This window comes from Motacilla alba, unplaced genomic scaffold (assembly GCF_015832195.1).
Source record: "Motacilla alba alba isolate MOTALB_02 unplaced genomic scaffold, Motacilla_alba_V1.0_pri HiC_scaffold_35, whole genome shotgun sequence".
NCBI lineage: Eukaryota > Metazoa > Chordata > Aves > Passeriformes > Motacillidae > Motacilla > Motacilla alba.
This window is the reverse complement of record NW_024037447.1, coordinates 1,161,066-1,186,155: the sequence shown is the minus strand read 5'-3', so window position 1 is coordinate 1,186,155 and position 25,090 is coordinate 1,161,066. Positions and strand designations below refer to the sequence as shown.

At 60.4% G+C, this 25,090-nt stretch overlaps 3 protein-coding genes across 5 annotated transcripts in view; 1 reads left to right on the top strand and 2 right to left on the bottom strand.

Annotated features, from left to right (window-relative positions):
• The first annotated feature begins 1,141 nt into the window (after positions 1-1,141).
• RUVBL2 (RuvB like AAA ATPase 2) lies at positions 1,142-10,860 on the top strand. Of its 3 annotated transcripts, XM_038126556.1 has the most exons (15): positions 1,142-1,503; positions 2,204-2,252; positions 2,510-2,565; positions 2,652-2,793; positions 4,376-4,505; positions 5,313-5,379; positions 5,501-5,607; positions 6,491-6,584; positions 6,663-6,786; positions 7,174-7,268; positions 7,392-7,510; positions 7,588-7,707; positions 8,323-8,452; positions 9,873-9,987; positions 10,760-10,860. In XM_038126556.1, the coding sequence occupies exons 1-15, from the start codon at positions 1,492-1,494 to the stop codon at positions 10,783-10,785; spliced, it is 1,386 nt and encodes a 461-aa protein (XP_037982484.1). In that variant the 5' UTR covers positions 1,142-1,491; the 3' UTR covers positions 10,786-10,860. The 3 variants fall into 3 exon arrangements, with proteins under 3 accessions (XP_037982484.1, XP_037982485.1, XP_037982486.1); XM_038126557.1 differs by lacking the exons at positions 1,142-1,503; positions 2,204-2,252; positions 2,510-2,565; positions 2,652-2,793 and adding an exon at positions 3,129-3,148; XM_038126558.1 differs by lacking the exons at positions 1,142-1,503; positions 2,204-2,252; positions 2,510-2,565; positions 2,652-2,793 and adding an exon at positions 3,828-3,849.
• LOC119696778 (polynucleotide kinase 3'-phosphatase) lies at positions 10,861-21,079 on the bottom strand. The gene is given in 17 exon segments (XM_038126625.1): positions 10,861-11,051; positions 11,552-11,613; positions 11,715-11,802; positions 11,888-11,997; positions 12,121-12,182; positions 13,257-13,347; positions 13,438-13,530; positions 13,967-14,037; positions 14,263-14,311; positions 15,272-15,343; positions 15,440-15,547; positions 17,133-17,190; positions 17,283-17,362; positions 18,021-18,170; positions 18,172-18,300; positions 19,690-19,736; positions 20,889-21,079. Coding segments are annotated over 17 exon segments (1,518 nt in total). The 5' UTR covers positions 21,007-21,079; the 3' UTR covers positions 10,861-10,921.
• Positions 21,080-23,987: 2,908 nt separating this feature from the next.
• LOC119696700 (maltase-glucoamylase, intestinal-like) overlaps positions 23,988-25,090 on the bottom strand; it is a 78,280-nt gene continuing 77,177 nt past the window's right edge. Inside the window, exon 32 of the mRNA XM_038126502.1 lies at positions 23,988-24,830. Coding sequence (XP_037982430.1) covers positions 23,988-24,830 — 843 coding nt within the window. The remainder of the gene's footprint in view (positions 24,831-25,090) is intronic.

Here is a 25,090-nt window from a genome sequence, read left to right as displayed (position 1 = left end):
ACCCCTCCCAGGACCCCCCCCAAGACACCCATGGGACCCCCCCCCAAGACTCCATAACCCCCCCCTTACTCATGGGACCCCCCCCCCCAAGACCCCCCCTCACCCATGGGACCCCCGCAGCACCCCCCACAAGACCCTATAACCCCCCCCCCACCCATGGGACCCCCCCCCCCCCCCAAGACCCCCCCCTACCCATGGGACCCCCCCCCCCCCCCACGACCCTCCCAGGACCCCCCCTCACCCATGGGACCCCCCCAGGACCCCCCCCAAGACCCCATAACCCCCCCCTTACCCATGGGACCCCCCCCAAGACCCCCCCTCCCACCCATGGGACCCCCCCCCAAAAGCCCCCTCAGCCCCTCCCAGTCTCACCCCCCCCTCAAACCCCCCCTTTAGGGACCCCCCCCACCCATGGGTGCCCCCCCCCAGGACCCCCCTGAGCCCTCAGCGCCCCCCTCCCCTCACGGGACCCCCCCCAAAGGAGCCCCCCCCAGCGCTCCAAACTTCTCCAGCACCACGAGGACCCCCCCCCCACCCCCCCGGGACCCCCCCCCAGGTGCAGACCCCTCCCCATGGGGGGGTCCCGGGGGGGTCCCTCTCTCCCGGGGGGGTCCCTTTGGCCGCCCCCCCCCCCCCGCTCACCTCCCCGCGCTCCCGCAGCTGATCGCGGACTGACCCCTCCCGCCCCCCGTCCGCGCAAGCCACGCCCTCTCCCCCCGCCGCGGCCACGCCCCTCGGCGCTGATTGGTGGAGGCGGGGGTGAGAGGGGGGACGGGAGGGCGGGGCGGCACGTGGGGGGGGTGAGGGGGGGCGGCTTAAAGGGGCAACGGCGCCTTAAAAGGGCAACCGAGAGGGGGGGAGGGGATTGAGGGGCTGTGGGGGGGGCTGGGAATGGGGGGGGCTCTAGGGCAGAGTGGGGGGGCGTCTATAGGGCAGTTGTGGGGCTGTGGGGTGTCCTTGGGGCGGTTTATGGGGTGGATATAGGGCAGGGTGTGGGGCTGGATATAGGGGGGGTGGTTGGGAGGTTATGGTGGGGCTTATGGGGCAGGACGGGGCTGTGGGGCGGGTTTTAGCACAGTTCTGGGGTTATGGAAGGTCTCTGGGGCCCTGCGGTGTCCGCGGGGCGGGTTATGGGGATTTTGGTGGGGTTTTGGGGCAGCTCTGGGGTAGGCTGTGGGGCTCTGGGGCAGCTCGGTGCTGTGGGACAGCTCATGGGGCAGTTATGGCGGCGTGAGGCACTTATGGGGCAGGTTAAAGGCAGGTTCTGGGGCCCGTTTTGGGGGTTTTGTGGCCGACTTTGGGGTTTTGGGGCCGGTTTTGGGGCCCTTCCTCCCCTACAGGGGGCCCCCCCGGCGGTGCTGGAGGACCGCGCACCATCGAGAGCAGCGGCCAGAGCGGCCCCTCCGCCTTTGCCCCGCCCCCTCCGGCCCCCCGGACGTCACTTCCGGCCGGGAGAGCGCGAGGGCAGCGCGGGAGCGAAGCGGCGCCGCCATGGCAACGGCGGTGGGGGAGGGGAGCGGGGGGCGCCGGGGGGGGTTGGGAGGGGTCTGAGGGGGTGGGGGGGGTCCTGGGGGGGTCTGAGGGGGGGTCCGGGGTGGGTCTGAGGCGGTCCTGAGGGTGTTTGGGGGGTGGCCGTGAGGGGATGAGGGAGCCCCGGATTCCCTGAGGGGATTCTAGGGGGGTCTCTGAGGGGATTTGGGGGGTCCCTGAGGGGATCGGGGGGAGAATAGAGAGGATGGGGGCTCCTGGAGAGCTGGGGGTGCTCCTTGAAGGGATTGGGGGGGTCCCCGAGGAAGATTTAGAGCAGGGATGGGGGGAATGGGGGGGTCCTGAGGGGATTTGGGGGGTTTGAGAGGGGTCCTGAGGGGGTCTGGGGTCCCTGATGGGTTCTGAGGGGATTTGGGGGGTCCTGAGGGGATCGGGGGGGGGTCTGAGGGGGTTTTGGGGTGTCCTGAGGGGATGGGGGGTGTCTAAGAAGGCTCAGAAGGGAATTTGGGGAGTCTTGGGGGGGTCATGACCAGACAGGGGAGGGTTTGAGGGGGTCCTGAGGGGTTTGGGGGGGATCCTGAGGGGTTTGAGGGGGATCCTGAGGGAATGGGGGGGCTCTGAAGGGGGGATTTGGGGCTCCTGGGGAGGATCTGGGAGTGGAATTTAGGGGAGCTCCCCCCAAAGTGACCCCAAATCCCCCCCAATTCCCTCCCAGACCCCCAAAGTTCCGGAGGTTCGGGACGTGACCCGGATCGAGCGGATCGGTGAGACACAAACCTCTCTCTTTTTTTTTGGGGGGGTTTTCCCTTTTTGAGGACCCCCACCCCATTTTGGGGGTTCAGTCCCATTCTCGGGGAGGTTTGGGTGGCCCCCAGTTTGTAGGGTGGCACCCTAAAATTGGGAAAACGGGCATCAGAAGGATCCAGAAATTTAGGGGATCACTCCCAACGTTTTTGGGGGATTGAGGGGGTCCCCAAAATGGGGGGGGACCCCTCGTGACCCCCCCAAATTCCTCCCCCAGGCGCCCACTCCCACATCCGCGGGCTGGGCCTGGACGACGCCCTGGAACCGCGGCAGGTACGGGGATGGGGGGGGTCGGTACCTTCTGGGGGGGGTCTGCACCCCCAAAACGCGGGGGTTCAGCCGCCGCGGGTGCCCCCCAGGTGTCGCAGGGCATGGTGGGGCAGCTGTCGGCCCGGCGCGCCGCCGGCGTCATCCTGGAGATGATCAAGGAGGGCAAAATCGCCGGGCGCGCCGTGCTGATCGCCGGGCAGCCGGGCACGGGCAAGACGGCCATCGCCATGGGTGAGTGACCCCAAAAACCCCCAAAAACACCCCAAAAACACTCCAAAAATATCCCCAAATCCCCGTGCTGATTGCCGGGCAGCCGGGCACGGGCAAGACGGCCATCACCATGGGTGAGTGACCCCAAAAACCCCCAAAAACACCCCAAAAATATCCCCAAAAACCATCCCCAAATCCCCGTGCTGATCGCCGGGCAGCCGGGCACGGGCAAGACGGCCATCGCCATGGGTGAGCCACCCCAAAAACCCTGAAAAACACCCCAAAAATATCCCCAAAAACCATCCCCAAAACCATCCCCAAATCCCCGTGCTGATCGCCGGGCAGCCGGGCACGGGCAAGACGGCCATTGCCATGGGTGAGCGACCCCAAAAACCCCCAAAAACACCCCAAAATATCCCCAAAAACCATCCCCAAATCCCCGTGCTGATCGCCGGGCAGCCGGGCACGGGCAAGACGGCCATTGCCATGGGTGAGCGACCCCAAAAACACCCCAAAAATATCCCCCAAAACACCCCAAAAATATCCCCAAAACCATCCCCAAATCTCACCCAGAAACGCCCCAAAAATATCCCCAAAAACATCCCTAAAACCATCCCCAAATCCCCGTGCTGATGGCCGGGCAGCCAGGCACGGGCAAGACGGCCATTGCCATGGGTGAGCGACCCCAAAAACCCTGAAAAACACCCCAAAAACACTCCAAAAATATCCCCAAATCCCCGTACTGATCGCCGGGCAGCCGGGCATGGGCAAGACGGCCATTGCCATGGGTGAGTGACCCCAAAAACACCCCATAAATATCCCCAAAACCATCCCCAAATCCCCGTGCTGATCGCCGGGCAGCCGGGCACGGGCAAGACGGCCATTGCCATGGGTGAGCGACCCCAAAAACACCCCAAAAATATCCCCCAAAACACCCCAAAAATATCCCCAAAACCATCCCCAAATCTCACCCAGAAACGCCCCAAAAATATCCCCAAAAACATCCCTAAAACCATCCCCAAATCCCCGTGCTGATGGCCGGGCAGCCAGGCACGGGCAAGACGGCCATTGCCATGGGTGAGCAACCCCAAAAACCCCCAAAAACACCCCAAAATATCCCCAAAAACCATCCCCAAATCCTCCTCCAGCCCCCCCAAATCCCCCTCAAACTCATCTGCTGACACCTCCAGCCCCCCTAAATCCCCCCAAATCCCCCTCCAACCCCCCCAAACCCCCCGAAATCCTACTCCAACCCCCCAAAACCTCCTTAACCCCCCCAAAACTCCCCCAAAACCCCCCCAAACCCCCCTAAAACTCCCCCAAAACCCCCTCCAACCCCCCCAAAACTCCCCCAAAACCCCTCCAACCCCCCCAAACCCCCTCCAAGCCCCCCAAAACTCCCTCGAATCCCCCTCCAACCCCTCTAAAACCCCCAAAAGCCCCCTAATCCTATTCCAACCCCCCTTTAACCCTCCAAATCCCCTTCTAACCCCCCCAAATCACCCCAAAACTCCCCCAAACCCCCTCCAACCCCCCCAAAACCCCCTCGAATCCCTCTCCAAACCCCAGAAAATCCCCCCCAAACCCCCTTTCGTCCCCGCAGGCATGGCGCAGGCGCTGGGCCCCGACACGCCCTTCACGGCCATCGCGGGCAGCGAGATCTTCTCCCTGGAGATGTCGCGCACCGAGGCGCTCACCCAGGCCTTCCGCCGCTCCATCGGCGTCCGCATCAAGTACGCCGCCCTTTCGGGGGGTCCCACCCCAATTTTGGGGGGTCCCGCGTCGCCTTTTGGGGTCCCCACCTCTTTTTTTGTTCCTCCTCTTGGGTGTTTTCCTCGTCCGTGTTCGATTCCGTTTGGATTTTTCTCTCATTTCAAAGCACTCTTGTCAAATTTTGGGGTCTCGTCTTGAGTTTTGAGGTGTCCACCCCAATTTTAGGGTCCTCACCTGCCTCGTTTTGGGGTTCCCACATCCTATATTTTTTTACTCCCCGTTTTCGAGCTTTCTTGATGGATTTTTCTCTCATTTTATTCTTTCCTCCTCATTTTTATTTTTATTTTGGGGGCTTTAGAGGAGGATTTAGGGTGGCTGGAGGAGGATTTGGGGGGAGTTTATAAATTTGGGGTTCCAACCCTAATTTAGGTCCCCCCCCCTTTGAAATCTTGATCAATTTCAGGATCTCCCCCCCAAATTCCAGAATCTTTTCCCCAATTTTCAATCTCCCCACCACATTTTGTGCTTCCTGCTCCCCATTTTCCTGTTTTGACCCAAATTTAATCTCTTCTCCCCTGTTTTGGGGTCCAACAGCTCAATTTTGGGGTTCCTTCCCAAATTTTGGGGTTCTATCTCAAATTTGCTGTCCCTCACCCCACTTTGGAGTTCCCATATTCTGTTTTGCTACTCCGGTAGAGTCTGTACCCCCAAATTTCACTCTGCACCCCAATTTCGGGCTTCCCCCACCCCATTTAAATGTCCCAACACCCAAATTTTGGGGTTCCCTCCTCATTTTTGGGGTGTCCCCCCCCTTTTTTGGCTTGCAGGGAAGAGACTGAGATCATCGAGGGGGAGGTGGTGGAAATCCAGATCGACCGCCCGGCCACCGGCACGGTGAGGGGGCACCCCAAAACCTTCTTTGTGCCCCCAAAATCCCCTCAGGGCACCCCAAAAACCCCTTTGAAGTCCCCCCAAAATGGCGGGGGTCCCCCCCAAACTTTCCTCTTCCTCGCAGGGGACCAAAGTTGGGAAGCTGACGCTGAAGACGACAGAAATGGAGACCATTTATGACTTGGGGGCGAAGATGATCGAGGCCCTGAGCAAGGAGAAGGTGCAGGCGGGGTGAGTGGGGGTCCCCCAAATTGGGGAGACCCCAAAACTTGAGGGACACGCAGAAATTGGGGTGGGGACCAGAGGATTTGGGGGATGGGGGCTGGAATTGGGGTGGGAGAGGATTTGAGAGCTGGGGGTAAAGAGGGGAGAAGGTGCCAGTGGGGGGACCCCAAAATGAGGGTGAGGAGCCCTGGAATTGGGGTGGGGACCCTGAAATCTGGGGAAAAAAGGGTGGGAAAGGTGAGGGGGAAAAGGGAGAAAAAAGTGAGGGGGAAAAGGTGGGAAACGTGAGGGGAAAAAGGGAGGAAAACCTGAGGGGAAAAGGCCGGGAAACCTGAGGGGGAAAAAGGTTGGGAAACGTGAGGGGAGAAAGGGAAATGTGAGGGGAAAAGGGAGAAAAAAGTGAGAGGAAAAAGGGTGGGAAACGTGAGGGGAAAAAGGGAAATGTGAGGGGAGAAAATGGTGAGAAACATGAGTGAAGAAAGGGAAATGTGAGGGGAAAAAGGGTGGGAAATGTGAGGGAAAAGGGAAACGTGAGGGGAGAAAGGGAAATGTGAGGGGAGAAAAAGGTGGGAAATGTGAGGGGAAAAAAAGGAAATGTGAGGGGGAAAAAGGCTGGGAAACGTGAGGGAAAAGGGAAACGTGAGGGGAAAAAAAGGAAATGTGAGAGGGAAAAAGGCTGGGAAACGTGAGGGGAAAAAGGGAAAGGTGAGGGGGAAAAGGCTGGGAAACGTGAGGGGAATAAAGGGAAACGTGAGGGGAAAAGGGAGGGAAAGGTGAGGGGAAAAAAGGTGGGAAAGGTGAGGGGAAAAAGGGCAGAAAACGTGAGGGGAAAAAGGGTGGGAAATGTGAGGATTGAAAAAAATACCAGAATATTCTGTTTTGTCCCCAGGGATGTCATCACCATCGACAAGGCCACAGGGAAGATCTCGAAGCTGGGACGCTCCTTCACCCGAGCACGGGACTACGACGCCATGGGGGCACAGGTGAGGTTTTTGGGGGTCTCTGGGGGGTGCGGGGAGGGTTTTGGGGTGGCCCTGACCCCCTGAATTCTCTCCCCCCAGACGAAATTCGTGCAGTGCCCCGACGGGGAGCTGCAGAAGCGGCGCGAGGTCGTTCACACGGTGTCGCTGCACGAGATCGATGTCATCAACTCCCGCACCCAGGGCTTCCTCGCCCTGTTCTCAGGTACCCCCGGGCCCCAAAACCGACCCCAAAAACCCCAAACTGTCCCTCACCCAGCCCAGGGCTTCCATACTCTCTTCTCGGGTACCCCCAGACCCCAAAACCGAACCCAAAAACCCCAAACTGTCCCTCACCCAGCCCAGGGCTTCCTCGCCCTGTTCTCAGGTACCCCCAGACCCCAAAACCAACCCCAAACTGTCCCTCACCCAGCCCAGGGCTTCCTCGTTCTCTTCTTGGTTATCCCCAAACTCCCAAAACTGCACCTGGGGCCCCCGTACTGGATCTGATCCACCCCAGGGGTTCTGAGCCCCCTTTTTGGGTACTCTCAGACCCCAAAACTGCACCTGGGGCCCCCAAAACTGCCCCTGACCCCCCAAACCCCAAATCCAGGTGACACAGGTGAGATCAAGCCGGAGGTGCGGGAGCAGATCAACGCCAAAGTGGCCGAGTGGCGTGAGGAGGGCAAGGCCGAGGTCATCCCTGGGGTGAGCCCTGACCCCCAAAACCCTCCTGGGGACCCCCAAAATTCCATTGGGGTCACCAAGAGCACCCCAGGACTCCCCAAAACCCCCTCGAGGATCATCAAGAGCCCCCCCAAAACCCCCCAGGTGTTGTTCATCGACGAGGTTCACATGTTGGACATCGAGAGCTTCTCGTTCCTCAACCGGGCCCTGGAGAGCGACATGGCGCCCGTGCTGATCATGGCCACGAACCGCGGCATCACCAGGTACCCGAGCACACCTGGGCACCACCCGGGCACCCCCGAACCTCAGCTGGACCCCCTCACGCCCACGTGTCCCTCAGGATCCGAGGCACTGCCCACCGCAGCCCCCACGGGCTCCCGTTGGATCTGCTGGACCGGCTGCTGATCATCGCCACGGCCCCGTACGGCGACAAGGAGACCCGGCAGATCCTCAAAATCCGGTGGGACGCCCCGAAAATCCACCTGGGCACCCCTAAATCCTCCTTGACGCAGCCCAAACCGCACCCTGACACACCTGGGCACCCCAAAAAATGTTGTCACGGTTTTGTATGGGGAGAAGGAGACCCAGAAAGTCCTCAAAATAGGGGTGGGGACCCCCAAAAACCATCTCTGACACCTCTGAAATCAACCTGAACCCCGAAACCCACCTGGACACCCCAAATGCCCTGAACCTCAAACATGGCTGGTGTCCCACAACACACCTGGGGTGCTTTATAACCCTTTTCAGGTTACCCCCAAAATCCTTGACACTCCAAAATCCCCCGGGGTACCCCATAACTCTGTCCAGGTGCCCTGATTACTCTTGGGGTGCCCTTAAACTCCCTCAGGGTTTCCTCAGACACCCCAAAACCCCCTCTGAGCCACCCCTAATCCCTGTAGGGGACCCCAAACCCCTTAAGGCACCCCCCAGTTGCCCACCTGAGTCCTCATCAGCCCCCCTGGGTACCCCATAACCCCATTGAGGTGCCCCCGGGCCTCTTTTGGGTCCCCCCCTGCCCCTTTTTTAAGGATCCCCTGGGCATTTTGGGGTCCCCCTGACTGGTTTGGGGGCGCAGGTGCGAGGAGGAGGACGTGGAGATGACGGAGGACGCGTACGCGGTGCTGACCCGCATCGGGCTGGAGACGTCGCTGCGCTACGCCATGCAGCTCATCACCGCCGCCAGCCTGGTGGCCAGGAAACGCAAGGTGGGCACCCCAAAGACACCCCAAAATTTGGGGAATGGGATCCCAAAACCGGGGTCAGGAGGTGGGGTGGGGTCCCAGATTGGGGGGGGGGCAGCATACACGAGGTGCTGAGGGAGTTTCGGGGGGCTCTGGAGGAGGGGGGTCGGTGTGGATTTGGGGTGGTCCTGATGGTTTGGGGTCACAAAGGAGCTTTGGGTAAAAGGTGGGGAATGTGAGGTGGGAAAAGGGCGGGAAACGTGAGGGGAGAAAAGCAGGAAATGTGAGGGGAAAAAAGCAGGAAACGTGAGGGGAAAAAAGCAGGGAATGTGAAGAGGAAAAAGCAGGAAATATGAGGGGAAAAGGCAGGGAATGTGAGGGAAAAAGCAGGAAACGGGAGGGGAAAAAGCAGGAAACGGGAGGGGAAAAAAGCAGGAAACGGGAGGGGAAAAGGCAGGGAATGTGAAGAGGAAAAGGCAGGGAATGTGAAGAGGAAAAGGCAGGGAATGTGAGGGAAAAAAGCAGGAAATGTGAGGGGAAAAAGCAGGAAACGGGAGGGGAAAAAGCAGGAAACGGGAGGGGAAAAAAGCAGGAAACGGGAGGGGAAAAGGCAGGGAATGTGAGGGGAAAAAATCAGGAAACGTGAGGGGAAAAGGCAGGGAATGTGAAGAGGAAAAAGCAGGAAATATGAAAAGGCAGGGAATGTGAGGGAAAAAAGCAGGAAATGTGAGGGGACGAAGAGCTGGAAACGTGAGGGGAGAAAAGAGCGGGAAACGTGAGGGGGAGGGAAAAAGGCAAGAAGTGTGAGCAGGCAAAAGAGTGAAAAACAGGAAAAGAGAGTGGGAAACGTGAGGTGAAGTATTTGCGGGAAACGTGAGGGGAGAAAAGAACAGGAAATGTGAGGGGGGGAAAGTGTGGGAAACATGGAAAAAGGGCAGGAAATGTGAGTAGGCAAAAGAGTGAAAAACAGGAAAAGAGAGTGGGAAATGTGAGGTGTAATATTTGCGGGAAACGTGAGGGGAGAAAAGAGTGAGAAACGTGAGGGAAAAAAGAGCTGGGAAACGTGAGGGGAGAAAAGGGAGGGAAGGAAAAAAGGCAGGAAATATGGGGAGGTAAAAGAGTGAAAAACAGGAAAAGAGAATGGGAAACGTGAGGTGAAATATTTGCAGGAAACGTGAGGGGAGAAAAGGGCAGGAAACGTGAGGGGAGAAAAGGGCGGGAAACGTGAGGGGAGAAAAGGGCGGGAAACGTGAGGGGAGAAAAGGGCGGGAAACGTGAGGGGAGAAAAGGGCAGGAAACGTGAGGGGAGAAAAGGGCGGGAAACGTGAGGGGAGGAAAAAAGGCAAGAAATGCGAGGAGGTAAAAGATTGAAAAACAAGAAAAGAGAGTGGGAAGCATGAAATGAAGTATTTTGGGGTCCTTGCTGATGCCTGTGGCCTGGCAGGGCGCGGAGGTGGGGGTGGAGGACATCAAGCGCGTGTATTCCCTGTTCCTGGACGAGTCGCGCTCCACGCAGTACATGAGGGAGTACCAGGAGGCCTTCCTGTTCAACGAGCTCCGTGAGTACCTGGGGACACCTGGGGGGACACCTGGGGGTCTCCAAAACAGGGGGGGTGACACGGGGCAACACCGAGGAGGGAGCAGGGAGGGGTAAAAATGGGAGAAAATTGGGGGAAACGGCCAAAAATTAGGGGGTAGGGAGTGGAAATGAATGGGAGGAATGGAACGGAAATGAAGTGGAAGGATTGAAGAAGGGGAAATAAGAGAATTGGGCAAAACAGCAGGAAAAAAAAAAGGTGAAAAATGGATGGAGTTTGGCAAAAACAGGGTAAAAGGGGCAAAAATGGAAGAAGTAGAGGAAAAAATGTGCCAAGTGGGGCGAAATGTGAGACATGAGGTAAAAAATGGGGAAATTGGGTAAGCTAGGGAGAAATAAGATAAATAAGGAATTGGGGCAAGCGTAGGGGAAGCTGAATAGGAATGGACTGAAAATTAGGGGGAATGGAATGCAAATGAAGAAATGGGGGGAAGAAGAGAAAATTGGGCAAAAATAAGGGGAGGAATTGGCCAAGAATTTGGGTAAATAGGGGAAAAATGGGATCAAAGTTGGGGGCAAAGGGGTGAAAGTGGAAGAAATTAGGTAGAATCAGGTAAAAAAAAGGTAAAATTAAGTAAAAATGAAAGAATTGGGGCAAAACTAATTGAAAATGAGATGGCAAAACTTGAAGATAATGGGTAAAAATGAAAAAAATGGGGGCAGAAAAGTAAACTGGGGGGAGTTGGGGATATTGGGGGGTCCCTGACCCAGCCCCTCTCCCCTTCTCTCCACAGAGGGTGAATCCATGGAAACGCCGTGACCCCCTCCCCCCAATGCCCCTCCCCCAATCACCCCTCCCCCCGCTTTGTACAATAAATCTGATTTGGACCCAAAATCTCCCAAAAATTGGGGTAGGGGCAGTGCCTTTATTTGGGGGTTCAGTGGGGGGGGGGTCTTCATCCATCGCTGAACTGGAAGAAGAGGCGCCTTCGCTGGGGGTCTGGGGGGTCCCCAAAATGGGGCACAAAGGGGATCTGGAGGATTTGGGAGAAGCCTTCGGAGAGGTCGGGGGCCACAAATTGTTTCCTGAGGGGGAGGAAATGGGGAAAAATCACCCGGATTTGGGTAAAGTGGGAGGAGAAATGGCTCCAGATGGGGGAAAACCCAGCAAAAATGGGACAAACCCACCCAAGATAGGAGAAAGGAGGAGGAAAGAGGAAAAGGTAAAAGCCCACCCAAAATGAAAGAGAATAGAACAGAGAAGAACCCCCAAAACTGGGAAAGAGGCAAAAATAGGGAAAATTAAACACACAAAAAAAAGTAATGGGGCTGAATAATGGAGAGAAGGGCAAAAAACCCCAAACCAGCCCCAAATCCCCCCACTCCCCCAAAAGCTCTTTAAACCATCCCTACAGAGCTCCCAAAACACCTCAGATGCCCCAAAATTCCTCTCAGATCCCCCCCAGGCTCCTTTAGATCCTTCCCAGGGATTCCCCAAAACGCCCCAGGTGCCCCAAAATTCCCCCTGGGTCCCCCCAGACACCTCCAAATCACTCCAGACCCCCCCAAACCCGATCCCCTCTCACTTGTAGCTGAACAGAACAGCGTCAGTGACGGGGACGTGGCCGCTCTGCGTCATATCCCGGAACTTTTTGGGGTGAAAACCCAAAGAAAAGGGTTCAGGGGGTGCTGAGGGTTCAGCCTCGCCCCTCGGGAGGAGCAGCAGGACCCCCTCAGACCCCTCCTCACCCTGCAGTTGTGCCGCGCCTGCTCCAGGCTCGCCGTGAACTGGAGGCACCGACACGGCACCGCAGCCTCCCGGGCACAGGACACGAACCTGGGGGAGCAGGGCGGCTCAGGGGGGTCCCCAAAACCCCAGAAAAGGGGTGCCAAGGGCTGGGGGGAGCAGTTCCCTGGCTGACCTTTGCCGCGATTCAGGGTCTGGGTTGGTGTTGTCCACAACAACGGAGCGGCCGCGAGCCAGGGCGGCCGAGCAGGCAGAGACGCAGCGTTGCCACGAGCCCAGCGTGTCCTGAGGGTGACATGGGGTGGCAGAAAGCTCATCACACTGCGCCGGGGTGGCTCAACAGGCAGAGACACAGCACGGCCATGAGCCCAGAGCGCCCTGGAGGTCACACAGGGCTCGGGAACTCACCCTGTTCACGTATTCGTATCCTGCCGGGACCAGGTGCCGCTTCACAAAAGTGGATTTGCCGGCTGAGGGGAAAAAAGTTCCTTTTTCCTCTCACATTTCCCACAATTTCCCACAGTTTTCAATCCTTTTTTCCTTCTTATGTTTCCCGCCCTTTTCCCCCTCGTTTCCCACCCTTTTTTCCCTCATGTTTCCCATACTTTCTCTCTTCACCTTTCCCATTCTTTTTCCCCTCATGTTTCCCACTCTTTTTCCCCTCATGTTTACTGCTATTTTCCCCTCATGTTTACTGCCATTTTTCCCCTCAGTTTTCTGCCCTTTTTCTCCCTCACGTTTCCCACCCTTTTTCCCCTCATGTTTCCCGCCCTTTTTCCCCTCAGTTTCCCCCTCTTTTTCCCCTCAGTTTCCCCCTCTTTTTCCCCTCAGTTTCCCACCCTTTTCCCCCTCATGTTTTCCGCCATTTTTCCCCTCAGTTTCCCGCCCTTTTCCCCCCTCACGTTTCCCACCTTTTTTCCCCTCACGTTTCCCACCTTTTCTTCCCCTTTTTTCCCTCATGTGTCCCTCTTTTTCCCTTCATGTTTTCTTTCCTTTTCTCCCCTCACGTTTCCCCCATTTTTTCCCCTCACGTTTCCTGCTCTTTTTCCCCTCACATTTCCCGCCATTTTTCCCCTCACGTTTCCCCCTTTTTTTCCCCTCACGTTTCCCGCCATTTTTCCCCTCACGTTTCCCGCCATTTTTCCCCTCACGTTTCCCCCTTTTTCCCCTCACGTTTCCCGCCCTTTTCTCCCCTCACGTTTCCCGCCATTTTTCCCCTCACGTTTCCCCCTTTTTCCCCTCACGTTTCCCGCCCTTTCTCCCCTCATGTTTTCTTTCCTTTTCTCTTCTCACGTTTCCCGCCATTTCTCCCCTCACATTTCCTGCTCTTTTTCCCCCTCACGTTTCCTGCCATTTTTCCCCTCACGTTTCCCCCATTTTCTCCCCTCACGTTTCCCCCATTTTCTCCCCTCACGTCTCCCGCCATTTTTCCTCCCTTTTCCCTTTCTCTTTCCTCCCTTTTCCCTTTCTCTTTCCTCCCATTAGGGACCAGAAGCAGAGCTGGCTCGGCAGCCATGGCAGGGCTCCGCTCGGTGGTCGCTCACCCCCGGGGAAGCCGACGGTCAGCAGCACCTCGGGCCTGTCCGACACCAGTTCAGCCTCGGGGAGCTCCCGGGGGGCTTCGTCCAGGTCCCGCTGGGGACACAGGTCAAAGGTCAGCATTGGGGACAGGCTCGGGGGCTGCTCCGGGGTCAGCGGTCATTTCTGGGCTCAGCGGTCACTCACGGGGTCGAAGGCTGGCAGCTCAAAGGGCGCTGGGGCCCAGCCCAGGAAGTTTTCCTCAGGAGTCAGGAACCGCAGCCCCGCGTTGAGAGCAAACTGGGAACACTGGGGTCAACTGGGGGAACTGGGGGGCGAATGGCAGGGACTGGGGGGGTGAACTGGGGGAACTGGGGTCAACTGGGGGAACTTGGGGGTGAATGGGAGGGACTGGGGGGGTGAACTGGGAGCACTGGGGGAACTGGGGGGTACATGGCAGGGACTGGGGGGTGAACTGGGAACACTGGGGTCAACTGAGGGAACTGGGGGGACACTGAAAGAGTGACCTGGGGGTGTGGGGGGCACTGGGAGGGACTGGGGAGGGCACAGGACACCCCAGGGTCATGAACTGGGGGGACTGGGAGTGGCACAGGGTGGAGCTATCAGGGATTTGGGGGTGAAGTCCCACAGATTTGGGGGTGTCAGGGGGGTGCCCAGGGATTTTGAAGGGTTCCAGGGGGTTGGGGGGGGTCCCACACAGGTTTTGGGGTCCCACCAATCGGTCGCTGCAGGAGAAATCCTTTTTCTTCCGCCCCGGGGCCCAGTTCGGGGGGCGTCCGGCAGCGTCTGGGGGAAAATGAGAGCTTGGGGAATGCTGGGACCCCCTCCCAGGACCCCAAAAATGCACCCAGAACCCCAACAGCCCTCCCTGAACCCCCAAACACCCCAAGGACCCCCTAAAATACACCCAGGACCCCCCCAGTGCTGCACCTGAGCATCCCAGTGTCCCCAGAACCCCCCAGGACCCCCAAAACTTCCCCAAAATTCCCCCAGGACCCCTCACGTGCTCACCCCCGACGTAGAAACTGTCGGGCACCGACACCGTCACGTCCCCGTTGGCCTGCGGGACCCAAACCAGTGACCCCAGTTCACACCAGTTCACACCGGTGACCCCCCCCTCAGTTCCCAGTACCTCCCAGTGACCCCCTCTCAGTTCCCAGTACCTCCCAGTGACCCCCCCTCAGTTCCCAGTACCTCCCAGGGTCCCCACTCAGTTCCCAACAACCTCCCAGTAACTCCCAGTGCCCCCAGTAGCTCCCAGTCCCCACCAGTCCCCTCCCAGTACTTCCCAGTGCCCCCAGTCCCCCCCAGTCTCCTCCCAGTGCCCCCCAGTCCCTGACAGTACCTTCCCAGTCCCCCCCAGTGCCCTCCCAGCACCTCCCAGTGCCCCTCCAGTCACTCCCAGTCCCCCCCATCCCCTCCCAGTCTCCCCCAGTGCCCCCTGTCCCCCCCAGTCCCCTACCAGTCCCTCCCAGTGCTCCCCCAGTCCCTCACAGTCCTTCCCAGTGCCCCCCGTGACTCCCAGTACCCTCCCAGTCCCCCCCCAGTCCCCCCCATCTCCTCCCAGTCTCCCCCAGTGCCCCCTGTCCCCCCCAGTCCCCTCCCAGTCCCTCCTAGTGCCCCCCAGTCACTCCCAGTCCTCCCCAGTGCCCTCCCAGTGCCCCCCCAGTCCCTCCCAGTGCCCCCGAGTCACTCCCAGTGCCCTCCCAGTCCCCCCTGTCCCCTCCCAGTGCTCCCCCAGTCCCCCCCGTCCCTCCCAGTCCCTCCCAGTGCCTCCCAGTCCCTCCCAGTGCCCCCTGTGACTCCCAGTGCCCTCCCAGTCCCTTCCCAGTCCCCCCCGTCCCCTCCAGTCCCTCCCAGTGCCCCCCCAGTCCCCCCTAGTGCCCTCCCAATCCCTCCCCAGTCCCCCCCATCCCCTCCCAGTCTCTCCCAGTGCCCCCTGTCCCCCTCAGTCCCTCCCAGTGCCCCCTCAGTCCTTCCCAGTACCCCCCCAGTGCCCCCCAGTGCCCCCCAGTGCCACCTTCTCGCACAGGTGGTCCCACATTCCCAGCACTGGTTTCCTGTAGATCCCCGGCCCCGTGGCCACCAACACCTGCATTGAGTGGGGGTCAAACACCTCAGGGGGACCCTCGAGGGGGGATCCCCGAGTTTGGGGGTGTCCCGGGGGGGGTTTAGGGGTCCCCCAGACCTGCAGGGCCACCCCGAGTTGCTGCATCACCGCCTCCACCTTGGCCTGGAACAGCTCCGGGCGCAGCCGGCCCCGGGAGATGCCCAGCTGGTTGGTGAACAGCACGAGCTGGGGGGCACAAAAACGGGCTTTGGGGGGATTCTGGGGGGTCTGAGAGGGGATTTAGGGGGTTTGGAACCTCCAGAGGGTCTTGGAGAGGAACCTGAGAGGGCAAAAAATGGGCTTTGGGGGGATTTTGGGGGGTCTGGGAGGGGATTTAGGGGGTTTGGAACCTCCAGAGGGTCTTGGAGAGCAACCTGAGAGGGCAAAAATGGGCTTTGGGGGAATTTTGGGGGGTCTGGGAGGGGATTTAGGGGGTTTGGAACCTCCACGGGGTCTTGGAGAGCAACCTGAGAGGGCAAAAATGGGGTTTGGGGGGATTTTGGGGGGTCTGGGAGGGGATTTAGGGGGTTTGGAGGAGCCCCTGAGGGGTTTGGGGGCTTTGGGAGCTCCATGGGGTCTTGAGGAGGAACCTGAGAGGGCAAAAAATGGGGTTTGGGAGGATTTTGGGGGGTCTGGGAGGGGATTTAGGGGGTTTGGAACCTCCAAGGGGTCTTGGGGAGGAACCTGAGAGGGCAAAAAATGGGGTTTGGGGGGATTTTGGGGGGTCTGGGAGTGATTTAGGGGTTTGGAACCTCCAGAGGGTCTTGGAGAGGAACCTGGGGGGCCAAAAATGGGGGTTTGGGGGGATTTTGGGGGGTCTGGGAGGGGATTTAGGGGGTTTGGAACCTCCAGAGGGTCTTGGAAAGGAATCTGAGAGGGCAAAAATGGGGTTTGTTGGGATTTTGGGGGGTCTGGGAGGGGATTTAGGGGGTTTGGAGGAGCCCCTGAGGGGTTTGGGGGCTTTGGGAGCTCCATGAGGTCTTAAGGAGGAACCTGAGAGGGCAAAAAATGGGGTTTGGGAGGATTTTGGGGGGTCTGGGAGGGGATTTAGGGGGTTTGGAACCTCCAAGGGGTCTTGGGGAGGAACCTGAGAGGGCAAAAAATGGGGTTTGGGGGGATTTTGGGGGGTCTGGGAGTGATTTAGGGGTTTGGAACCTCCAGAGGGTCTTGGAGAGGAACCTGGGGGGCCAAAAATGGGGGTTTGGGGGGATTTTGGGGGGTCTGGGAGGGGATTTTGGGGGTTTGGAGGAGCCCCTGAGGGGTCTGGGGAGGTTTGGGGGGGCTTTGGAGGAGCCCCTGAGGGGTTTGGGGGCTTTGGGAGCTCCATGGGGTCTTGGGGAGGAACCCGAGAGGGCAAAAATGGGGTTTGGGGGGACTTTGGGGGGGTCTTGAGGGGATTTAGGGGGTCTGGGGGGGGCTTTAGGGGGTTTGGAGGAGCCCCTGCGGGGTCTGGGGGCTTTGGGAGCTCAGCAGGGTCTTGGGGGGATTTTGGGGGGTCTGGGGGGGGCTTTAGGGGGTTTGTAGGAGCCCCTGAGGGGTCTGGGGGCTTTGGGAGCTCAGTGGGGTCTGGGGAGTTTTGGGGGGGGGCTTTAGGGGGTTTTGGAGGAGCCCCTGAGGGGTCTGGGGGCTTTGGGAGCTCCGTGGGGTCTTGGGGAGGAACCTGAGATGCTTTGGGAGAACCAAGCGGGATTTTGGGGAGGGGTCTTGAAGGGTTTGGGGGGGCTGAGGTGATTTGGGGCGCCAAGGTGGGATTTTGGGGAGGGGGTCTCACCTTGTAGCCCTCACTCTGCAGCTCTTTCAGCTTCTTGGGGATCTCGGGGTACAAAATCCTGCGGGGCGAGGAGAAAACGGAACCAAAAAGCGAGTGGGACCCCCAAAACCAACCCCCAGGACCCCCCAAAAACGCCCCCCTACCCCTCACCTCCAGTCGTCGGGGCTGGTGGGGAACACCTTCCCGGAGCGGGTGGTGATGAGGGTCCCGTCCAGGTCGAACCCCGCAATCTGGGGGGGGGTCCCCAAAATACAGGAGGGGGTCAGGGACACTGGGGACCCCCAAATCCCACCCCAGACCCCCACAGGAACTCGGGGTGGGGTGGGTTTCACCCCTTGGGAGGGGTTGTTTGGGGGGGGTCTTTGTGGAGGAGAAGGGGTGCCTTGAGATTTGGGGGGGCTCAGGGGTCGTGGGAGGGGATTTTTGGGGGGGGGTCTGGAGCCTTGGGGTGGATTTGGGGGGGGCGTTGAGGGGTCCTGGGGTGGGATTTGGGGGGCTCTGGGGTCCTGGGAGGGGATTTGGGGGGGGTCTCAGTGCATTGAGGGGTCTTGGGGTGGCATTTGGGGGGGTCTGAGGGGTCTTGGGGTGGCATTTGGGGGGTCTGAGGGGTCTTGGGGTGGCATTTGGGGGGTCTGAGGGGTCTTGGGGTGGGATTTGGGGGGGTCTGAGGGGTCTTGGGGTAGGATTTGGGGGTGCTGAGGGAGTTCAGGGGGTCTGGAGTGGGATTTGGGGAGACTTTGGGGGGTCCCGGGGGAAAAAGGGAGGCTGAGGGTGGATTTGGGGACCCCTGTTAGGGTTGGGGGTCTGAGAGGGAATTTTGGGGGGGGGTCTCTGAAATGGGGGGCTGGGCACAGGACCCCCAAATCCCCCCCTCAAATCCCCCCGTACCTTGGTGCTGGGCCGGACCCCTGCGGGGGTGAAGATGAGGAGGGGTCCCACTTTCTGCCACCCCCCCTGATCCTGGGAGGGGTCTGGGGGGGCTCTGCGGGCCGGGGGGGGGGTCCCGGGGGGGGCTGGCGGGGCGTTTTTTGGGGTGGGGGGACCCCTCGAAGTGCAGCACCAGGGGGTACCTCCCGTTCACCAGCAGCAGCGTCTGCCCGGGGGCGAGGGTCCCGCAGCCCCCCCGGCCCAGCACGGAGCCCCCCACCGAGCTGGGGTTCACCCCACGCTGGGGAGGAAAGGGTTAAAGGGTTCAACACCCCAAAATCCCCCCAAAGAACACCCCAAAATCCCCCCAAAAACCCACCCCAAAACGCCATAAATCCCCCCAAAATCCCATAAATCCCCCCAAAAACGGGGCTTCAGCCCACGCTGGGGAGGAAAGGGTTAAAGGGTTCAACTCCCCAAAATCCCCCCAAAAAACACCCCAAAATCCCACAAATCCCCCCAAAAACCCTCTCCAAAATTCCATAAGTGCCCCCAAAATCCCAGAAATCCCCCCAAAAACACCCCAAAATCCCATAAACCCACCCCAAACCCTGTTGAGCACCCCAAAACCCCTCCAGGACCCCCCAAAACTCGCCCAAACCCTTTTAAGCACCCCCAAAATCCCCCCAGGACCCCCCCAAAATCCCCCCAGGACCCCCCAAAATCCCCAAGACCCCCCATAGGACCCCCCAAAAACCCCTTTAAGCACCCCAAAACCCTCTCAGGTCCCCCCAAACCCATTTTAGCACCCCCAAAACCCCTCCAGGTCCCCCCAAAACCTTTTAAGCACCCTCAAAACACCCCAAGACCCCCCAAAATCCCCCAAGGACCCCCCTCACAATCCATTTGAGCCCCCCCAAAACCCTCTCAGGACCCCCCCAAACCCCCCCAAGCCTCCTCCAGGACCCCCCAAAATGCCCCCAGGACCCCCCAAACCCCTTTAAGCATCCCCAAAACCCCTTCAGATTCTCCCCAAAACCCCCCAGGACCCCCCTAAACCTCTTTGAGTCCCCCCAAAACCCCCCAGGACCCCCCAAAATCCCTTCAAGTCCCCCCAAACCCCCCCCCCAGATGCCTTTAAGCACCCCCAAAACCCCTCCAGGACCCCCCTAAACCTCTTTGAGCACCCCAAAAACCCCCCAGGACCCCCCAAAACCCTCCAGGACCGCCCTAAACCTCTTTGAGCACCCCCAAAACCCTCCAGGACCCCACAAAACCCCTTCAAGTCCCCCCAAAACCCCCCAGACGCCTTTAAGCACCCCCAAAACCCCTTCAGATTCTCCCCAAACCCCCCCAGGACCCCCCTAAACCTCTTTGAGCCCCCCCAAAACCCCTTTGAGCCCCCCCAAAACCCCTCCAGGACCCCCCAAAACCCCCAGGACCCCCCAAAACCCCTTTAAGCACCCCCAAAACCCCTTCAGATTCTCCCCAAACCCCCCCAGGACCCCCCTAAACCTCTTTGAGCCCCCCCAAAACCCCTCCAGGACCCCCCAAAACCCCCCAGGACCCCCCAAAACCCCTTTAAGCACCCCCAAAACCCCTTCAGATTCTCCCCAAAACCCCCCCAGGACCCCTCTAAACCTCTTTGAGTCCCCCCCAAACCCCCCAGGACCCCCCAAAACCCCCCCACCTGTGTGACCCGGGCCGTGCCCTCGGCGTAGTTGGCCACGATCTCCACTGTGGGGAGGGGTCACATTTGGGGACCCCCCTGAGCCCCCCAAAAATCGGGGAGGGGGAGGGGGAACCCACAAAGGTGTCCCCAGAATCTTTGGGGGTCCTGGGGGGTGAATTTGGGGGTCCTGGGGGGGAATATTTGGGGGTCCTTGGGAGGAATATTTGGGGGTCCTTGGGGGGTGAAATTTGGGGATCCTGGGGGGTGAAATTTGGGGGTCCTGGGGGGGATATTTGGGGGTCGCGGGGGGTGAAATTTGGGGGTCCTGGGGGGTGAATTTGGGGGTCTTGGAGGGTGAATTTTGGGGGTGAAATTTGGGGGTCCTGGGGGGTGAATTTGGGGGTCCTGGGGGGTGAATTTGAGGGTCCTGGAGGGTGAATTTTGGGGGTGAATTTTGGGGGTTCTGGGGGGTGAATTTGGGGGTTTTTGGGGGTGAATTTGATAGTCCCAGGGGATGAAATGTGGGGGTCCTGGGGGGTGAATTTGGGGGTTTTTGGGGGTGAATTTGGGGGTCCCAGGGGGTGAAATCTGGGGGTCTTGGGGGGAATATTAGGGGGTCCTGAGGGGGGAGAATTTGGAGGTCTTGGGGGTGAATGTTTGGGGGTCCTGGGGGTGAATGTTTGGGGGTCCTGAGGGGGGAGAATTTGGGGGTCTTGGGGGGGATATTTGGGGGTCCTGGGGGATGAATTTGGGGGTTGTGGGGGGGGAACATTTGGGGGTCCCAGGGGCTGAATTTGGAGATCCCAGGGGGTGACATTTGGGGGTCTTTGGGGGGGAATATTTGGGGGTCCTGGGGGGTGAAACTTGGGGGTCCGGGGGGGAATATTTGGGGGTCCTGGGGGGTGAAATTTGGGGGTCCGGGGGGGGGAGAATTTGGGGGTCCTGGGGGGGAATATTTGGGGGTCCTGGGGGGGAGAATTTGGGGGTCGCCGGGGGTGGATATTTGGGGGTCCTGGGGGGGGATATTTGGGGGTCCTGGGGGTGCAATTTGGGGTCTCTGAGGGGGAATATTTGGGCGGGGGGGGTTCCCATGACCCGTTGGTAGCTGGGGGGGGGTCCCGGTGCCCACAACTGAGAGCATGGGGGTTCCCGGGCGGGTTCTGGGGGGGGTCCCGGGGGTGGTTCCGGGGGTGGTCCCGGGGGGTCCCCGCACCCACCCTGCTGCCGGGAGCACTTGCGGTCGGTGACGCCGGTGAGCGGCCCGCGGCCCAGCAGCACGGGCTGCCCGTCGGGCAGCTCCACGGGCCCGGCCAGGCCCCGCAGCTCGGCCCGCATGGCAGACACAGACACGGAACCGACACCGGCACCGGGACCGGCACCGGAGCGACCCCGGCCCGGCACCGCCGCCTCCTCCGCGTGACGTCACTTCCGCCCCGCAGCCCCGCCCCTTCGCTGCTCCATTCCCGCCCTTTTTGTCCTTGAACGCTCCGCTGCAAAGCCACGCCCCCTTCCGCCTCAGCCACGCCCACTCCCTCCAGGCCACGCCTCTTACGGGACAGACCACGCCCCCTTTAGCGCCTGCAAGGCGACTTCCGGTCCTGCTACGCCGCCGCTTCCGGTGGGTTGAGTGCCACCGCGGCGCTCCCTGGCGGTGGAGGACGGGGTGGGTCCTCCAAGGGTGGGTGGGAGAACTGGAGGGGACTGGGAGGGACTGGGAGGGACTGGGAGGGGTTTGGGGGTCACTGGGGAGGATTGGGGGGCACTGGGAGGGGTTTGAGGGGCACTGGGAGAGGATTGGGGGGCACTGGGAGAGGACTGGGGGGCACTGGGAGGGACTGGGAAGGACTGGGAGGGGTTTGGGGGGGACTGGGAGGGAACTGGGAGGGAACTGGGAGGGACTGGGATGGTTTGAGGGGCAATGGGAGAGGTTTGAGGGGCACTGGGAGGGGTTTTGAGGGCACTGGGAAAGGTTTGGGGGCCACTGGGAGGGACTGGGAGGGGTTTGGGGGGCACTGGGAGGGGTTTTGAGGGCACTGGGAGAGGTTTCAGGTGCACTGGGAGGGACTGGTTTGGACTGGGAGAGGCCACTTGGGGGTCTCCCCTCTTCCCCCCAGCTGGGATCCCAAAATATGAACCTGCTGACTCAGCGTGACCCCCCCGTGACCCCCCCGTGACCCCCCGTGACCCCCCGTGACCCCTGCTGTGCCACCAAGTGTCACCTTTATTGCCCGGGGGGGGGGAGGGGTGGGATTGCCTCGCCCCCCCCCCCAAAATGACACGGGGGGGCCCGGGGGGGTTGGTGTGACACGGCCGGGGTGGGGGGGGGGGGGGTCAGCGGGTGGCCCCGGTGGCCTCGGTGTCCCCGGTGTCCCCTTGGGAGCTCTTGTGCCCCCCCCCAGTTTGGTTTCGTTCACCCCAGTTCATCCCAGTGCACTCCCAGTCCATACTGGTGCATTCCCAGTCCGTACTGGTGCACTCCCAGTTCATCCCAGTGCACTCCCAGTCCATACTGGTGCACTCCCAGTTCATCCCAGTGTCCCCCAGTTCGTACTGGTGCACTCCCAGTTCATTCCAGTGCACTCCCAGTTCATCCCAGTGTCACCCAGTTCATCCCAGTGTCACCCAGTCCATCCAGGTGCACTCCCACTTCATCCTCATTCATCCCAGTCCATAGTGGTGCATTCCCAGTTCATCCCAGTGTTCCCCAGTTTGTTCTGGTGCACTCCCAGTCCATATTGGTGCACTCCCAGTCCATACTGGTGCACTCCCAGTTCATCCCAGTGCACTCCCAGTGCATCCCAGTGGACTCCAGTTCATTCCAGTCCATCCCGGTGCACTCCAGTCCATCCCAGTGCATTCCAGTCCATCCAGGTGCACTCCCAGTGCATCCCAGTCCATCCCAGTCCGTCCCAGTGCACTCCAATCCATCCAGGTGCGCTCCAGTCCATCCCAGTCCATCTTGGTGCACTCCCAGTCCATCCCAGTGCACTCCAGTTCATTCCAGTTCATCCCAGTCCATCCAGGTGCACTCCCAGTGCATCCCAGTTCATCCCAGTCCATCCAGGTGCACTCCCAGTGGACTTCAGTCCATCCCAGTCCATCCAGGTGCACTCCAATCCATCCAGGTGCACTCCCAGTGCACTCCCAGTCCATCCCAGTGCACTCCAGTTCATCCCAGTCTATCCCAGTCCATCCAGGTGCACTCCCAGTGCATCCCAGTTCATTCCAGTCCATCCAGTTGCTCTCCAATCCATCTTGGTGCACTCCCAGTCCATCCCAGTGCACTCCAGTTCATTCCAGTTCATCCCAGTCCATCCAGGTGCACTCCCAGTGCACTCCACTCCATCCCAGTGCACTCCAGTTCATCCCAGTCCACCCCAGTGCACTCCAGTCCATCTTGGTGCACTCCCAGTCCATCCCGGTGCACTCCCAGTCCATCCCAGTACACTCCCAGTGCACTCCAGTCCATCCCAGTGCATCCCAGTGCACTCCCAGTGCACTCCAGTCCATCCAGGTGCACTCCCAGTGCATCCCAGTTCATTCCAGTCCATCCAGGTGCACTCCAATCCATCCAGGTGCACTCCCAGTGCACTCCAGTCCATCCCAGTGCACTCCAGTTCATCCCAGTCCACCCCAGTCCATCTAGGTGCACTCCCAGTGCATCCCAGTCCATTCCAGTTCATCCAGGTGCACTCCCAGTGGACTCCAGTCCATCCCAGTGCACTCCCAGTGCATCCCAGTCCTTCCCAGTCCATCCCAGTCCATTCCAGTTCATCCAGGTGCACTCCCAGTGGACTCCAGTCCATTCCAGTCCATCTTGGTGCACTCCAATCCATCCAGGTGCACTCCCAGTGCACTCCAGTCCATCCCAGTGCACAAGAGTTCATCCCAGTCCATCTAGGTGCACTCCCAGTGCATCCCAGTCCATTCCAGTGCACAAGAGTTCATCCCAGTCCATCCAGGTGCACTCCCAGTGCACTCCAGTCCATCCAGGTGCACACCAATCCATCCAGGTGCACTCCCAGTGCATCCCAGTTCATCCCAGTGCACAAGAGTTCATTCCAGTCCATCCAGGTGCACTCCCAGTGCATCCCAGTCCATCCCAGTGCACTCCCAGTGCATCCCAGTCCACCCCAGTCCACCCCAGTGCATTCCAGTTCATCCAGGTGCACTCCCAGTGGACTCCAGTCCATCCCAGTCCATCCAGGTGCACTCCCAGTGGACTCCAGTCCATCCCAGTGTGCTCCCAGTCCACCCCAGTCCACCCCGGTCCCCCCCATCGCCCCCATCCATCTGTCCCCCCCACCCCATCCCCGTCACACCTCGGTCACCAGCCTCCCCCCTCCCCAGCCCTTCTCTCCGCCCGCCTCCCCGTCCACCCCCCAGCCGTCCCCGGGCCCCCCGCCCGCCTTGGGGCCCTCGGGGCCGTCCCCGGGGGGCTCGGGGTGGTGCGGGCAGGGGGCGGCGGGCACGGCCTGCCCGCCCTCCTCGCCGCGCAGCTCGCGCCGGTAGAAGTAGGAGAAGTTGGAGACGATGACGGGCACGGGCAGCGAGATGGTCAGCACGCCCGCGATGGCGCACAGCGAGCCCACCAGCTTGCCCCCCACCGTCACCGGCGCCATGTCGCCGTAGCCCACCGTGGTCATGGTGACCACGGCCCACCAGAAGGCCTGCGGGATGGACGTGAAGGCCGTGGCGGCGTCCTCGGCCTCGGCGAAGTAGACGGCGCTGGAGAAGAGCACGACGCCGATGAGGAGGAAGAAGATGAGCAGGCCCAGCTCCCTCATGCTGGCCTTGAGCGTCTGGCCCAGGATCTGCAGGCCCGTGGAGTGGCGCGACAGCTTGAAGACGCGGAAGACGCGCACCAGGCGGATGACGCGCAGCACGGCCAGCGACATGGCGGGCTGGCCGATGCCGCGCTGCCGCGCCAGCTCCGTGCCCAGCGCGATGAAGTAGGGCGCGATGGCGGCCAGGTCGATGAGGTTCATGGCGCTGCGGAAGAAGGCCGCCTTGCTGGGGCTGGCCACCAGGCGCACCAGCAGCTCCAGCGAGAACCAGCAGATGCAGATGGTCTCCACCAGGAAGAAGGGGTCGGTCAGGCCGGAGCGGTGCGCGGGGGGAGCGGCGGTGGTGCCGTTGGTGGGGGTGGGCGAGGGGGGCTGCGGGGAGACGGGGGAGAGGTCAGGGCGGCAGGGGAAGGTGGAGGGAAGCCCCAAATTGAGCGCACGGAACCCCAAAGTGAACAACCAGGGGGGTTAATGGGGGTGGAGACCACCCAAATATGGGATTATGGGGGTTGGAGACCACCCAAATATGGGATTATGGGGGTTGGAGACCACCCAAAATGGGTTAATGGAGGTTGGAGACCACCCAAAATGGGTTAATGGGGGTGGAGACCACCCAAATAGGGGCTAATGGG